Consider the following 14,902-nt stretch of genomic DNA (forward strand, 5'->3'; position numbering starts at 1 on the left):
TTTAAATATTCTCAGTCAGAGGAGTAGTAGGGCATTCTCATGTGATATTTTCCCTTTTGAGTTTTTGTGTAGTTATAAAAGTATAATTTTTCACAAGTATATATAGGAAGGAATATAAGCACCAGAGCTGGAAGACAAATTATCACTTACCTTTAATCTTTAAGGTTCATAAGGAAAATGATCATGTGTTCATAAGGAACATACTGTTTGTTATATGATAAGTAAAATATTCCCTACATTAACTAACAGGTTAAGTGTTGAATAATTAATTAGTAGATCTGCCATACCCCAAACCATATCACTTCTTAGTTTAAATGGTGCAGCATTGCCAGATTGCTCTGGTCATATTGTAGTTCCAGAAATAAAGCTACATTTCCAATGGATTCCTGGATAGTGTACTATTTTCAGTACATATTTTTTGTCTGGGGAGCTTTTAGGTACCTGCCAAATGATGGCATCAGACATTTTAATTGCTGGGTTTTCAGCCTCATGATGGTAATCAATTTTTCCCTAAGAATCAAGTTTCCCTGTTGCATGTGTATGCCTGGTAGCCAATATTGTAAATATTTGATTGCATTAATGAAGAGGGATTACAAAGTGTAAGAAGTCTTTTTCTCAGTGGACTCATTCAATCAAGCAGTGTGGCCTGAGTACTGCCACATCCAAATGATGAAACAAATATGCCCTCAAACCTGTAAGATCTTGGAATTCTATCACAAATTACTGCTTTTACAGTTTTCTAATTTTGTAGCAGTTATAAAAATGGTTTCTCAATTGTCTGTACTAAAATCAGACTGATATTAAATGAAGTAATTATGAAATCACATGTACAAAGGCCATATTTAGCTTTATCACTAAGAGATAAATACATCTGCTGTTCTATAACACGAGACTTAATAGCGTTTTCATTTCAGGCTCTGTGGGTCTGAAGCAAAGATGGATCGGATGAAGACAGGGAAGGGAAATGGGCAGATAGCAAATATTTAAGTCATCTGTCCTCTTTCATTTAGGACAGTCAAGGGGCCTCACCTTTCTGCATCGTGGGAAGTGTCATTGCTGTGCAGCTACACAGTCCTGAGAAAGGGGCTGGGACCCAGCTCAGCTCACTAACACAAATTATTTTTCTTTCGGCTGCTTACACTTTATCCTCAAAGCTTTGTATCCATCAAAGTAAAGGGTTAAGAATGTTTGATTTAGATGAGTTTTTTGGTATGCAGGTATAAGTTTTTTTCTATTTCCCCTCCCCTCTCTTTTCTTGACTCCTGGTTGAGGGAAAATGGCAGTCACTGTTAGTCCCTTGTCAAATTGAGTTATTCTTTTTTCATGAACGTTTTGTTTCATATTGTTCCTCTTTCTGGTTCTCCCTTGTGCTCCCAGTTGTGCCTTCTTAAAATTCAGAATTCTTATATTTACAAGACAGCATTTGGAAGCCTACACAGCCACAGTCCAAGCTTTGCTGTGTTTGTGCAGCTTTATAAGCCTTTCCTTCTGCCTGCCAGCAATACAGATGCCATGTGATGACCGTGTTCTCTTTTAGCATCTCTGCACTAAATCCCTGCTACTTGAAATCAATGTTTTTAGGAACATAAATTTATTTTGGGTAGGAAAATTATTTTTTCTTATGAAGATTCCAGTGCCAAGGGAGTCTCTGTGGCGCAATCGGTAAGCGCGTTCGGCTGTTAACTGAAAGGTTGGTGGTTCGAGCCCACCCAGGGACGTGTTTTTCCTTTTCCTCTGCCATGGCAGGGGATTGGAACCAGATGACCTTAAGGTCTCTTCCAAACCCAGCCATTCTTGAAATTTTAGAAACTTGGAATTCTCTGTTTAGCCTCAGGTTCACTTAAACACTAGTTTGCTGAAGTATCAGCAATGGAACAGACTAAAATATTTCTATACATCGTTATTTAAAAATGAAATTGCATAGAAATAGTTTCATTTTAGCAGGATATTGCAGCCTTCCCTATTGTGTCATTTTTGTTTGTTTCTCTGTTTTGTTTCTCTCTTGTGTTGGTTGTGAGCTCTAAAGGATCTGTGTTATTTTATGATGTTGAGAAGTAAATGCGTATCTACAAAATATCAACATGGGCTACTGTGCACCTCAGGCTTAGAAAACACTTTTCATTTAGGAATTAACAGGTAACTCAGTAGTTGTGCCATTTCCAGCAATTTTGTGTAAGAGCCTGGTGAGCTGGAATCTACAGGAGAGCTATTGTTTTTTGCTTCTAGCTTTAAATCTCCTGTGCATGGCACACTTCAATAATTGCTCAGATGGCAGGCAGGTAGATCTAATTCTTTGATGTGTTGTTTTTTCTTATGCTTTAAAAACACTTGAACTGAAAGGTTTAACTAACAGCGTATGATTTTCTGTAAAGCATAAAACCAAAACAAATCTGTATGCAGTGAAACCACTGGAGCCCATTATCCTTCGGCAGCTTTCTTGTGGACTCTTTTTCAAGAACTGTAGTGATAGGGCAAGTAGTAATGGGTATAAATTGAAAGAGGGAGAATTTAGCTTAGATACAAGGAAGAAATCTTTTACTGTGAGGGTGGTTAGGCACTGGAACACGTTGCTCAGGAATATTGTGGATACCCCAACTCCAGCCATGTTCAAAGCCAGGCTGGACAAGGTCTTGAGCAGTCTGGTCTAGTGGGAGGTGCCCTTGCCAGGGGCGGTCAGGACTAGATGGACTTCAAGGTCCATGCATACCCTTTAAAATTCAATCGTTCTATGATTCTATTTGATGAACTTGCCCTTCTCTCACAGAGCTGTCTCCACAGACGTTTTCATGGTACATGCAAAGCAATTTGGAAATGGAATCCAAATCCCAGTTGGTTTTCAACACACTAAATCCAGATCATACAAGATAAGGAGTTTAAAACTGCTATTTTTTTAGAAGTCATGCTGTCCTAAATTTTAGAGCTTCAGGTTGTAGAAAGCCATGAGTTTAACAAAAAAAAACTATTAAACTTTGTAATCATGCTAAGAAACAGATGAAGGAGTCAGTAGAAATCAAGGCAAGTAGTCTTCATATTATGTCTGGGCAGTGCATTGTCCATATGGGTGGCAAAGAGGTGAAGGAGTTGTCCAGGCAAAGCCCACAAAAAACAGCTACTGAGTTGTTGCATATGAAATTTCCACGGTGTTTATGTAGAGTTAACATAGAGAATGGATTTTTAGCCTAATCTGCAGCAGAGAGTACGTAGAATGTAAGAACATTGCTGTGGACCTAGAAAGAAGGTGTGAGACAAACTCAATTAATCCAAAGGTCAGACCACCAGCTTGTCTTGCACAGGGAAGGAATTCTTAACCTTAACTCTAAATCCCTCCAGAAGATTGGAGACTACCAACTAAAACAATAGTTTCAAAAGTTACAGGAACTTTATGGAATAAAGTATTTGAAACTGTACTCCAGAATCACATATGGAACTGAAAAATTTCAAAGAACCTCTTGTATCTGTCTGTATCTATTGTACCTATCTTGTATCTCTTGTATCTATACGCTAATTAAAGTAGATGAGAGAAATGAAGTAAAACTGTAATTCTACTTTTTGTCTACTCTGAGGCAGGTGCTCTTCATGGGTGTGGTTTGCTATCTTTGCTGTTCCTGAGAAGAATAAGCAGAGGTCCTTTGGATCTCATTGCAGAATCTGGGGAACAAATAATTTTGGCAAAATGGGCCGCTTCTGTAGGAATTGAAATTTTAGATGACTGTGGTAAAGCAAATGTGGTATAGAGGCAGGTGCAGACAGCCATAATAGCAATGGATGTTCTTTCAAACTGAGGAATTAGAGTGGTCTTATTCCCTGTTAAATGCTGAAAGATGAAAATAAATTAGAAGGTAGCTCATTATTAACTAGAAACAGTAATGGAAAGCATTTTTCCCAAATTAAGTCAGGCTGTGTTTGGGTGACTCCTCTTGTCACACATTCTAGGCACTGTTGTAGAGAATATACTGGGATATATTGGGAGCAGTGACTTATACCTTGAGATGTTAAATACCTTAACCAAAAAGTAGTGGTAAATCCCTTGGGATAAAATTTCCCAGAAAAAACTTAAAGCCATTATGGAGGAAGGATTTAATGAAGAACAAATCCTGCCCTTTATACCACTACACAGAGAAGATAATTTCAGATTCATAGAACCTGACAACTAAAAGGCTAAATTTAATTATTGTCTTTTTTTCTGCCCTGAGTGAGCCTGTAGTTTGCTGCCAAGAGCTTTCCTGTTTGGATGAGTGTTCTTCTCATATGTTATGCATATTTAGGGTGAGTTCTGATGCTGATGTTTTGAAGAAATAGCCTTTAGGATATTCTTGGTACAGAAGATTTTGACAATAACAACCCTGAGATTAGCTCAGTTGGTTAGAGCATAGATCTAATAACACCATGGTTGTGGGTTTGATACCTCTGTGGGCCATTTACTTAAGAGTTGGACTAGATGATCCTTGTAAATCCCTTCCAACTCAGACTATTTTGTGGTTCTGTGAATGACAGTGAATTCAGGAATAAAAGCCCTAGATAAAACAGGGGCTGGTAATTAGTGTGTGAGTCAGTAGGTGGTGCACAATGCCTATGGGAATTCTGGAGAACTGCTCTGCTGTTTCACTGTCTTCCGAACTGGCAACTGGGAAAAGTTTAATTTCACCCAAAGGTCCAATTTCTGTAGCTTGAACACAGTAAGATATTGATAATAATTATTGGAATTTATTATATATATATTTCAAATGCTTGTGTTCAAAATAATATTCAAATGTTGTGTTTGTTTGTTTTGATAGTTATATTTGCCTTAATGAGAGCCGTCATTTCCTGAGTAGCTGGAGTGTATACATAAGCATGGAATCATGTATAGGAAATTTTGCTCATGTAATATTCAATCACATGTTTTCCAGGAAAGGATAAATTTATTCCAGCCTTAGAATATAGACATGCAGGAATTTCTTTGGTTTTGCGCTGAAGATTGCATTCGTTAAGCATCTGAGATTCATGGGAGAACCCTACAGAAAATTAGTGGATTTCTAAGGAGCTCAGAATGAGGCATGAGTAAAGCTAAATGAATTAGGGATTACTTCTGTTTGCATGTATGATAGCTTTAGTTAAGCTTGCTGGTATCTCATTGGAATTGGGTACATGATTTTAATACTGTAAAACACTGCATCAAATGGATGGTAGCAAGGCAGATTCTGGGAGATCCTGTCTGAAACCACTACAAAGAAAACTATTCAAAAGTCACATCAAAAGCTGCAACTTAAACATGAGTGGTGGAAGTGTAGATGTTATCTGGTAATGTTGTTTTATCACTCACCTGTATTAAAGGACATTTGTCTGTAGCACAGTATTCATGTTTTAGACTGACAAACTCAGATCCTGAAGACAACTGGCAGTGGCTCGTATTTCTCCCCACATGGCTGCGGGGTTACAACTGCCCCTTCTAGAACCGTGCTGCATGATTTGAGTTTCTTTTTGCTCCATGTTGGTCACATGGATTGTGTTCTCCTTACCTTTAGTTTTTACTTACTATGGCCATATTAGTGCAAAAGCACATGCTACAGAGAGCCCAATGTGCTGCCAGCTGAGCCTGCTGCAACAGGAGACAGTGTGCATGGATACAATAAGGCATATTTGAACTGGAGACATCAGAAGTCCACTTAGATACAATTTGAAGCACTTACTGACAGGAGCCTTTTAATCTCTTCGTCTCCTGGGGGGATGGCATAAGAGAAGCTGATAGAGAGAACATATTTATAGATCACACAAGTGAGGGTCATCAGGCACACAGATTCCAGGGAGGAAAATGGTCTGAGTGCTGCAGTACTTTGGTTTATGCAATTGTATCGCAACCGAGCCCTACACGTCAGTTGTCTCTCTACCCAGCTTTACAGAGCTTCTCCAGCGATTCTGTTCTGCTGTGGTACAGTCAGGGCTTGCTGCAAACTTTGCCTTTCACTTAGTTACTCCAGCTGTTTTCCTTTCCTTCCAAGATTCTTTAAAAAACTTTAATCTCTTGTTTTAGCTAATTTATGCTAATGCTCTAGATGTATTGCTGCTGATAATTAAATTCTCCAGAGATAATAGTTACAGGGAGGCAGACCACTCCCAGAAACAATTAAGATCACTTTACCAGAAGTTTATTCAACATCTTGTATTCCCAAAACTAGACAATATGAAGGCTCGCTGCCCTGTCTGCCATTTATCTCTCTTATTTTCAGCTATGATCTTTGAAAGACAGTTTCTTCAATATTGTACATAACATAAGCAAAATACGTGATCAGGCAGTAAGTTCTGATGAGCTCAAAACCTGCAAAGCAGAAGGAGTATCTTTTCAGTGCTAATGAGCCTGGAATTTGTGAGGTAAACACTATGTATTTTTTCAGGTTTAATTTCCAAATGAGGCTGCTTTTCGGGCAAAAATCTGAAAACACATAATTTGGATGTTATCAGTGAGCTGATAGAAAGTATTCTCTGCCTGGGAGGACATGCCATGGAATAGAGCACAGAGAGCAAAGGAGAAATCAGAAGATGACAAAAAGAGACAGTGTTTGTTATGTGTAGTTTCCTTTCTAGACTCAAGTGTCCCTCCTTTAACTGTGGTTTGGGGGTTTTTTTCTCCCCAGGTAACAAAGGTTCACCTCCCTATCCTAGCATTAACCTTTGCATACCTTCTAGTGGATTGCATATCCTGAGGGATGAAATTTTAACTTTTCAGTCCTTGTAGGAACTTCCTGTCTTGTAGTTAATCTATACAAGGAAATAAAGTCTTTACCATTTTCAAATATTGAATTACTGTTTTTACAACGACAAATTTATTTTGAAATTGTGAAACAATGCTTAAAATACTAATATTTTAAGAATCATCATGTTCCAATGAGTAAATGCAGGTATTTTAAAAACAGACCTTCAGTGTGTTTTACTCAGTGAAGAAAAAATGGGGCCTATTTCATCATGGAAATTCTCATTTTACTAATTCAGCACACAGCTGCAGACACATAGCAGCTGCACTTAAGATCATGTTTTGATATTTTCCCTATTTTCCTTAATCAATTCATTGCAAGCAAGAACAAAAAAACTGTCTTTAGAAACAGATTTTAGTGTTTATCTCCCCTTGCACCATTTGGAGCTGCCTTCAGACTCTCAGCTGCTAATCTTTAGAGTGGTGCTTTCTTCAGGTTACAGGGACTTTATTCTGGATATTTTCATCATGTCTTCCTTTGGGGGTTCCAGCTGACAAAACCCATCTCACCTCTTGCCTTACCTGATTTTGCTGTTGTCTTTGTGATCCTCTGTGGGTTCTCCCAAGCACCTTCCCAATAACAAAAACATGGCTGTTGGAATTGTAGTTCATTTACGGTTTTCAGCAGTCTTCTAAAAGGTCTCAGAGAAGAAATATTTGCTTCTCATGGTGGTTTGTGTGACAGTAAATTATTAAAGTCAGTAACAAAGGTTCAGCATATGGTTCTGTGTCTCATACACAACTGAACAAACTGTTAGGGCCTAACAAACACTGAGTTTCCTGACAAAACAACTAAATTTAAGATTCTTGGAATAGACTTCTGCACATCCTTTCTAAAGCACACAGGGACAGTTCTGCTGATTACAGCACAGCATCAGCCAGCACAGCTCTATCAACAGCCAGGAGCTTTCTGTCCCTCCTTTAAGGGAGATGATGGCCCTCCTTTCAGCCATTAATCCTATTCAGTATTTGGAAAAAAGGAGGGAATTATTTCTGCTTCTGAACTTCTCATACTCAGAGGCACAGAGATACTGAGTGAGTTTCTTGACAACTTTTCAAACATTAGTGTTGAAATGAAAAGTAGACAATCACACCCTTAAGGCAGTTGTAGGCAGCTTTACGAGGCTTTAACAAAATGTTTTATAGCAATGTGCTAACAAAGTATCGTAAAATCTGGGTGTGAGTATCTCCAATGCATCTAAGCAAGTAACTTAACTCGTTAAATAGTTTCTTTTGGAACACTTGACATGCTTTATTTCATTTTTTTTCACAATTTATTTAAACATCTCACATATACAAAATACATTTTCTTTCTTTTTTTGAGAAATGATGGGGGGTGTTTTTTACCCATAGTAGAAGATGGAAATGAAATTTGAAAGCAGGAACACCTGATTTTGGAGGAAGAAGACAAAGAGGAAGAAAAATTATCCACATGCTTAAGCTGTGGGTGAGACAGGACATCCTAAGTTTTAAGACAGACTTCAAAGAAACAGAGAAGCAATACTTAAATGCTACTAGCACCATCAAAGTTCAAGTATTGGAAAGATACTCTGTAAGTATGCAATTAGCACCACTGTATTTTGAGTGGAACTGAAAGTACCTCAGATCATATGGAGAAGTTCCTACAAAAGATGTGGATCACTCTTGATTTTAGTGTATGAGGTAGTTTAAACCTTTGGAAGTCATGGATTTAAACTTCCTCTGTGGAAGATATTCAAAGGCCACAAGTGGTGCAAACTTTCATGACTTTTTATTTTGGTTTTTTTTCTTTACAAAGGTTGACATTTCCCAAAACAAGGTGTTAAATCTTGAAAGACTTCCAAGTCCATGTGGGGCTGTATTAAATTTCATTGCACAATGCTCCAATCAATTCTTCTCCTTCTCTTTCGCCCAGAGTTTAAGCAAGTAGATGAACAGAAGAAATGGAAGGAGTCAGCTTTCATTATAAAAAGAAATGACAAGAGAATAATTTGGGAGAGGCTTTAAGTTAATTTTAGTTCATTCATTTAAAACAGACTGGGCCAATGTCCAAACCGAATTCTTGGTCAGCGCCGCCAATATCCAAAGGTGCAATGTCAAGGATGGGCAAGCGGGATGGCTTATTTGTTCTGTATTCAATGATTGTTTTGCCCCATTCGTTGTTCTTTCTCTGTAAGAGAAGATTCATTGCAATTGTTATTGCATTGTTCACAGTACTGAGAATTGTTTCACCTGAATGGATAATTTCTGGAAGAATTTCATATTAATTTTGCTTCTATTGTTTGCAAATCAGATACCCACATCCAACTATTCAGATCTCCAATACAGAGAAAATCTTTACTTGAATCTTCTGTAGTCCTATGTGTGATGCTGTATACAAGCTACTGTATTATTCACACTGATGTTAGATCCTAAGAGAACCCTGCCTGAGTGTTTCAGGACTTAAAAGATCCTGCCCCTCCTACAGCCTATGTGCTGTTTTCTTATCAGTCTTCTGCTTACATAGAATTTGGATCTGGACCCTCTGAAAACTTTTTTTTTGCCACACTGCACAGTACAAGGTAGGATTTGTTTGTAACCTCTTCCCTCCTAACTTGTTAGTGACCTTGCATGGTTGGGTTTGTAGCCTATGTATTTTCACCACGCAAAATTTTGCTGGTCTGACAGATAATCTAATTCTAAACTAAAGCACAACTCTGTCTCTAATCACATGCTTAGGCCTGGGCAGTCATTGCACCCATGGTTTCTGCATTACTTACAGAGCAGCCATCCTCAAGAACACTGAAAGTGAATCTGCTGTTGCCTTCAGCTCGTAGTTCAACATCGTTGGATCCCTGCAGTACAACAGCCTTTTTAAGGTTGCCAGTTTCTGCATCCATGTAGGCAATGCTGTTCTTGCAGTGGTAGGTGATGTTCTGAGAGGCATGGTTGGCCAGCAGACGCATGAAGGCAAGTTGGGTGGCCATATCCTTTGAGGTCACTCCTTCACTATTGTACTCAAACTGAAAAACAGAGAGGAACCCAATCAGTTGTACTGCTAGGGAAAGGAGGATGTTTGTTATGGAAATGTGTGATAGCTGCTCTAGTGTCCTGGTTTCAGCTAGGGTAGAGTTAATTTCTCAGTTGCTGATACAGTGCTGTGTTTTGGATAGAGTAGAATGAGAATGCTGTTGCTAACACACTGATGTTCACTTATGTCTTGGTTTTTTGCTAAGTCGTGCTTATCCTAAGTCAAGGATTTTTTTTTTTTTTGGTCTCATGCTCTGCCAGTGAGAAAGAAGTAGCAATAGAAACTGGGAAGGAGCATAGCTGGGATAGGTGACCTGGGCTGACCAAAGGGATATTCCACACCATAAAACATCATGCCCAGTATATAAACTGGAGTGAAATAACCCTAAGGAGTGGCCTCTCCGGGTTCAGAAAAGGGGGCCTTTGCACCAGTCAGCAAGTGGTGAGCAATTACACTGTGCATCATTTGGTGTTTCACTTTTTATTATCATTATTATTTACCATTTTTACGGTACTTTATTTTATTTTCAATTATTAAACTGTTCTTATCTCAACATACCATGATTCTCCTCCCCATTCCATTAGGGTAGACTGGGGGGAAGAGAGAGGGAACTGAGCAAGTGGTACCTCATTTCCATCTGCGCTTAAACCACGACAGCTAGGAACTTTTAAAGAAAATGAATCAGAAGTCTTCAATCACTTTTCTATTGTCACTCCAGAACTAAAGAGCATGAAATAAAACTAGTAGGAGGTAGACTGTCAACCAGACATGAGTGAATGTAGTTAAACTCTAGAGTTCTTGGTTAACACCAAGAAATGGTGTTAACAGTTTATGTGGGTTCTGAGACAAGATCAGGTAAGTTCAAGGAAGACAATCTACGGTTTCCACAGCTACACACAAAAAATGCCTGTTTCAATAAAACCCTGGAAATTTTCTTTGAGTCTAATAGAGTAGTGTCTATGGATAATACAAATCTTTACTTCACTCTATTCTTTTTACAGCATCTACTTTTAGCTACAGTAAGAAACAGGACCCTAAACTGTTCTGACCCCATGTAATCAAATCTTATCTTGGACACTTCATCACAATATCAACTCAATTTCAATTAAGAATGATGTAATTAAATCTCCTTAGCTGTACAAAAGTAGTTTACTTGCAATTTGCTGGGACAGTGTCTAACATGCAAGTAGACATGGTTCTTGCTTTTCCTTTTGCCAACAATTCTGAATGTTATGGTGGCATGCACTCAGAATCTGTGATGTGTAATATAAGTATCTTTCCAGGAATAGTGTTGTGTGTATTGTATGTAAAAAATATCAATTAAAAAGACTGATGTTTTTCGTACTCTTTCAGACATTTTCTGGACTGTCTTTATATGTATCATATTCCAGTCCAGGCTTCCCTTAGCAATAACCATTATTCAGGCTGAATGGATCATTTGCAGATATCAAGAAAAGTTAGAAGAATAATGAGAAGTACTTTAAACAAACTGATCTAAGCCAGAACCAGAGTTCTATGCCCGTGAGGTAAAAGGTAGTTGGCTTTTTCATATTTCTCCCCTAAGAATTTATCTGCTTGCTTGCTGAGAGTCAATGAATTGGGAACTCTTCAGACAATGCTGTAGGAAACAATCACCCTGCCATACATCACTTACCTGGCTGCCACCATTGATAGTTTCACCAAACCATATGTGCTGCTTCTTGTCCTTGGGATTCTTGTTGATATACCAGTTCTTAACAGGAATATTGTCAGGGTTGGCATAGATGCAAGTCTCACCAGTGGCAAAATCACAGTATGCTCTAATGGCATCTGCAGTGCAGCCTTGGTTGGGATCAATCCAGTAGAAGCCTGCCATTATGGGAAGAAATGTGAACAATGGTTCACTCAGCCTAAACTTTGCATTCAGTTCATATTCACTTGTCTGATACAGGAACTCAGGCCATAAACATCACGGCTAGGTACAATATTAAGGTGATAAGTGCGATACATAGATATTTTGGATTGTTAACGTATGAAAAACTGTATTTGAAAACAAGGGTTAAATATTTTTGTATTATTTTGGAAAATTATTGGAATAATGTCCAACAATATCTATAAAGAGCTTTTCAAAATGTACTTGCATCTATTTTCAGTAGAGGCAGAAAGAACTTCTTCATTGGTCATTTAATATTTTTGCCGTGTGGCCAAAGATACCATTCACCGAAGAAATCTAACGACCTGGAAGTACTCCCTGAGCCAGAAAGGGCAAACGTCTGGCAGTAACATACCACTGCTCCATTCTGGGTGGCTAAGTCTGAGGTCACGACAGGTGCGAGCTGGGTTCTTTTTGGAGCCTTCTGGGGTCAGCAGGGTCTCAATTTGGTTGTTCAGTGTTTTCAGAGTGGCATCAACTTCATAATCCTTGGGTCTGAGAGAAGGCTGATCAGCCCGGTAATATTCTGCATCAAAGCCAACTTCATATCCACCACCGTTGGGACCAGGGGGGCCAGGGGGACCAGGAGGACCAGGAGGACCCTAAAGTTTTTCAAAAGCAGAAGACAAGAAGGATTCTGTCAGATATATGGTGCTTTTAATGAAATTATTCCACACATGGACATTCCTGCTTAACTCCTGGCACCCTCAGCTCTGATTGGAAACAGCACACATGGACTCGCCCTGTGGTGACTGCTGTGGGTTGAAGCAGTGGAAGATGCACAGTGTAGGACTACCACATCTCCTTTGTGTATCTGCTCTCTGGCCATAAGGAGTGAACAAAATCTCTTAGTTTAGGTCTATTAAACATTTCCCTAATATTAAATATATTTTTAAAGAAATAAAACCACATGCATTATTAAACTGCTAGGCTTCTGGAATGACATAACTGCTAGGCTTATAGTGTAACATAAATGTGTTAAATCAACAAAAAAAAGGTTATACTCACAGCAGGACCTTGGCTACCGTGAGAGCCACGCACACCAGCAGGACCAATAGGTCCAGGGAGACCATTGCGACCATCTTTACCAGGAGGACCAGAAGGACCAGGTGGACCCTAAAAGGACATTTGAACAGTTTAATGACAGTAAAAATGCTACAAATAGAGATTCATATGAATGGGAGCATACATATATACTGCACAATCAGAATGGGAGTTATTTGAATATATTCTGAAATTCACATACCCTTGGGCCAGCAGGGCCGGTGTTACCAGGAGGACCTTGATCACCATGTTGGCCCTATTGGGAAAGATACATAATCATCAAAAAAAGAGCAGTGGAACATTTTTGTGTTTGCTTCATTCAAGAGGGAACTATAGGCAACATGTATTTGGGCTCAGAGAATGGGAATCTAGGGCTAATGACATTTATTAGTGGAGTTGGGTATAAAATGCTTGTTTTGGGAAGAGCAGAGAGAGGGAGTAAAGATGTATATAAACATCTTTAGATCTGTAAAATTCTTTATATTGTTTCTTCTGAGCTTCAGAAAAGGCTTTAAAATAAAAGTTGTAATTCCTAAAGTTGATACCCAAATTTAATACCCAAATTTAAAGGGAAGAAGATCCCCAGCTTACTTCGGCTTTTCTGAGATAAAGGTTTTACAATTTCTGGCCAAAATAAGAAATAATACTGAAACAAAGGCAGAGGATTTTTTAATTCTTTGCTAGCCAAATGCAACTGAGCTTCAAGGCAACTAATGGTACTCACAGTTCTAATGCCAATACCAGAATTTGCCATTTTGTACAAAAACATTGAATGTTAAAGAGCCTATTTATGACTCTTGATTTGAAGGGTGCTGCACAGTGGAGTAAGTGGTATTAACATGCTCTATTGTGCATATGTAATTCCTTGCTAGGGTGACCTTATTTTGGTTTTTTTGCTCTTTATACTCAACCCCCTAAAAACCATTTACTTACAGCAAGACCAGGAAGACCCTGCAATCCATTGTGTCCCTTCAAGCCAGGCAGACCTCTAGGCCCCTTATCACCAGGTAGACCTTTCTCACCACGTGGACCTTGTGGGCCCTAGGAAGGGATATAGGTGTCAGAGGAATAAATTAGAAGGCTTCAAGAACATACTACTGTCAAGGCAAGAATTCAGTATAAGTATTCTACGTTAAGCCATATCCCAATGTATATAATGGACATCCCCTTAATACACCCAGGAAGAGTGACAATCCCAAAAGCTTCAGGACTGATCCCACAAAAGAGAATGCTAATATTGAGATTCTAAGTCCCTAAATATTTTCAGGTCCTTAAGCATTACGTTTTGGGCCCCTTGATCACTTCCAAAGTCCTTATCGATAAAGCATGCTTTCTCTTCTTGCATCAACGTGGTAATGTATTTAAAAATCAGACTTACAGCAAGACCTCTTGGACCAAAAGCACCAGCAGGACCGACAGCACCAGCAGGGCCCTGAAACAAGAATAGAAAATACATGTAACTGCTGTATATTGTTCTAATGAAGGTTCCGTGCTCAACACATCTCTGGAGAAAGTGAAGTAATTATCTATACATTGTAGAGGTGTGATGTATTTTGTATATATGTATATATGATAGATAAGTCTTAGTCCTCTTAGACCTTAATCCAAAAAGTTAAGGTATATAATTATCTCATCAACTTACAGGTTCACCACGGTTTCCAGGCTTTCCAGAAGGACCAACTTGGCCATGAGGACCAGGAGCACCCAGAGCACCACTGGGACCAGGACTACCAGGAGCACCACGCTCACCCTGGGAACAAAGGAATGCAACAAGAGAGACTTTGTGTTATTACTGACTTACACATATTGGAATATTTCTTCCAAGACAATGAAATAAAAGAAAAAGAAACAAGTTACCTTGAAACCAGGAGCACCATCTCGGCCTGGAGGACCATCATTTCCAGGATTGCCCTATTAAAATACCATGAAAAAAATTACTAAATTCAATCACCTTTCATCTCACACAGAACTGTCTCAGTCTAATTGCTTACAGTGAGAAGATATTGAGATAGGATAGTATAAATCTTGAAGAGAAAAACGTCTTCCTTATACACACCGTTCTCAAATCCCTTAAATATACTAATGTTGTCAGAAAACTAAAATGGTCTTCAAATATTTTAGTTTTTAAAAGTTCAGTAAAGAAAAAATTACTGGGCTTTGCAACACTTCTGTAAATGAGAAGGCTAAGGCAATTGTGGTTTTCATGTAGCTTGCAGTCTTTTAAAACTGA

General features: G+C 38.7%; 1 protein-coding gene and 1 non-coding gene across 2 annotated transcripts in view; one reads left to right on the plus strand and one right to left on the minus strand.

Annotated features, from left to right (window-relative positions):
• The first annotated feature begins 1,644 nt into the window (after positions 1 to 1,644).
• TRNAN-GUU lies at positions 1,645 to 1,718 on the plus strand. The gene has a single exon. It is a non-coding gene; the product is annotated as a tRNA-Asn (tRNA).
• Positions 1,719 to 8,455: 6,737 nt separating this feature from the next.
• The window catches only part of COL1A2 (collagen type I alpha 2 chain), a 39,103-nt gene continuing 32,656 nt past the window's right edge, over positions 8,456 to 14,902 (minus strand). Inside the window, exons 43-52 of the mRNA XM_042043192.1 lie at positions 14,530 to 14,583; positions 14,315 to 14,422; positions 14,051 to 14,104; positions 13,606 to 13,713; positions 12,875 to 12,928; positions 12,637 to 12,744; positions 11,984 to 12,230; positions 11,371 to 11,564; positions 9,466 to 9,708; positions 8,456 to 8,876 (exon numbers count right to left, since the gene is read on the minus strand). Coding sequence (XP_041899126.1) covers positions 8,730 to 8,876; positions 9,466 to 9,708; positions 11,371 to 11,564; positions 11,984 to 12,230; positions 12,637 to 12,744; positions 12,875 to 12,928; positions 13,606 to 13,713; positions 14,051 to 14,104; positions 14,315 to 14,422; positions 14,530 to 14,583 — 1,317 coding nt within the window. The 3' untranslated portion in view covers positions 8,456 to 8,729. The remainder of the gene's footprint in view (positions 8,877 to 9,465; positions 9,709 to 11,370; positions 11,565 to 11,983; positions 12,231 to 12,636; positions 12,745 to 12,874; positions 12,929 to 13,605; positions 13,714 to 14,050; positions 14,105 to 14,314; positions 14,423 to 14,529; positions 14,584 to 14,902) is intronic.

The sequence above is a fragment of the Corvus kubaryi genome, unplaced genomic scaffold, assembly GCF_017639235.1.
Source record: "Corvus kubaryi isolate FWS band 111438036 unplaced genomic scaffold, C.kubaryi_AGA036_p1.0 37398, whole genome shotgun sequence".
Classification (NCBI taxonomy): domain Eukaryota; kingdom Metazoa; phylum Chordata; class Aves; order Passeriformes; family Corvidae; genus Corvus; species Corvus kubaryi.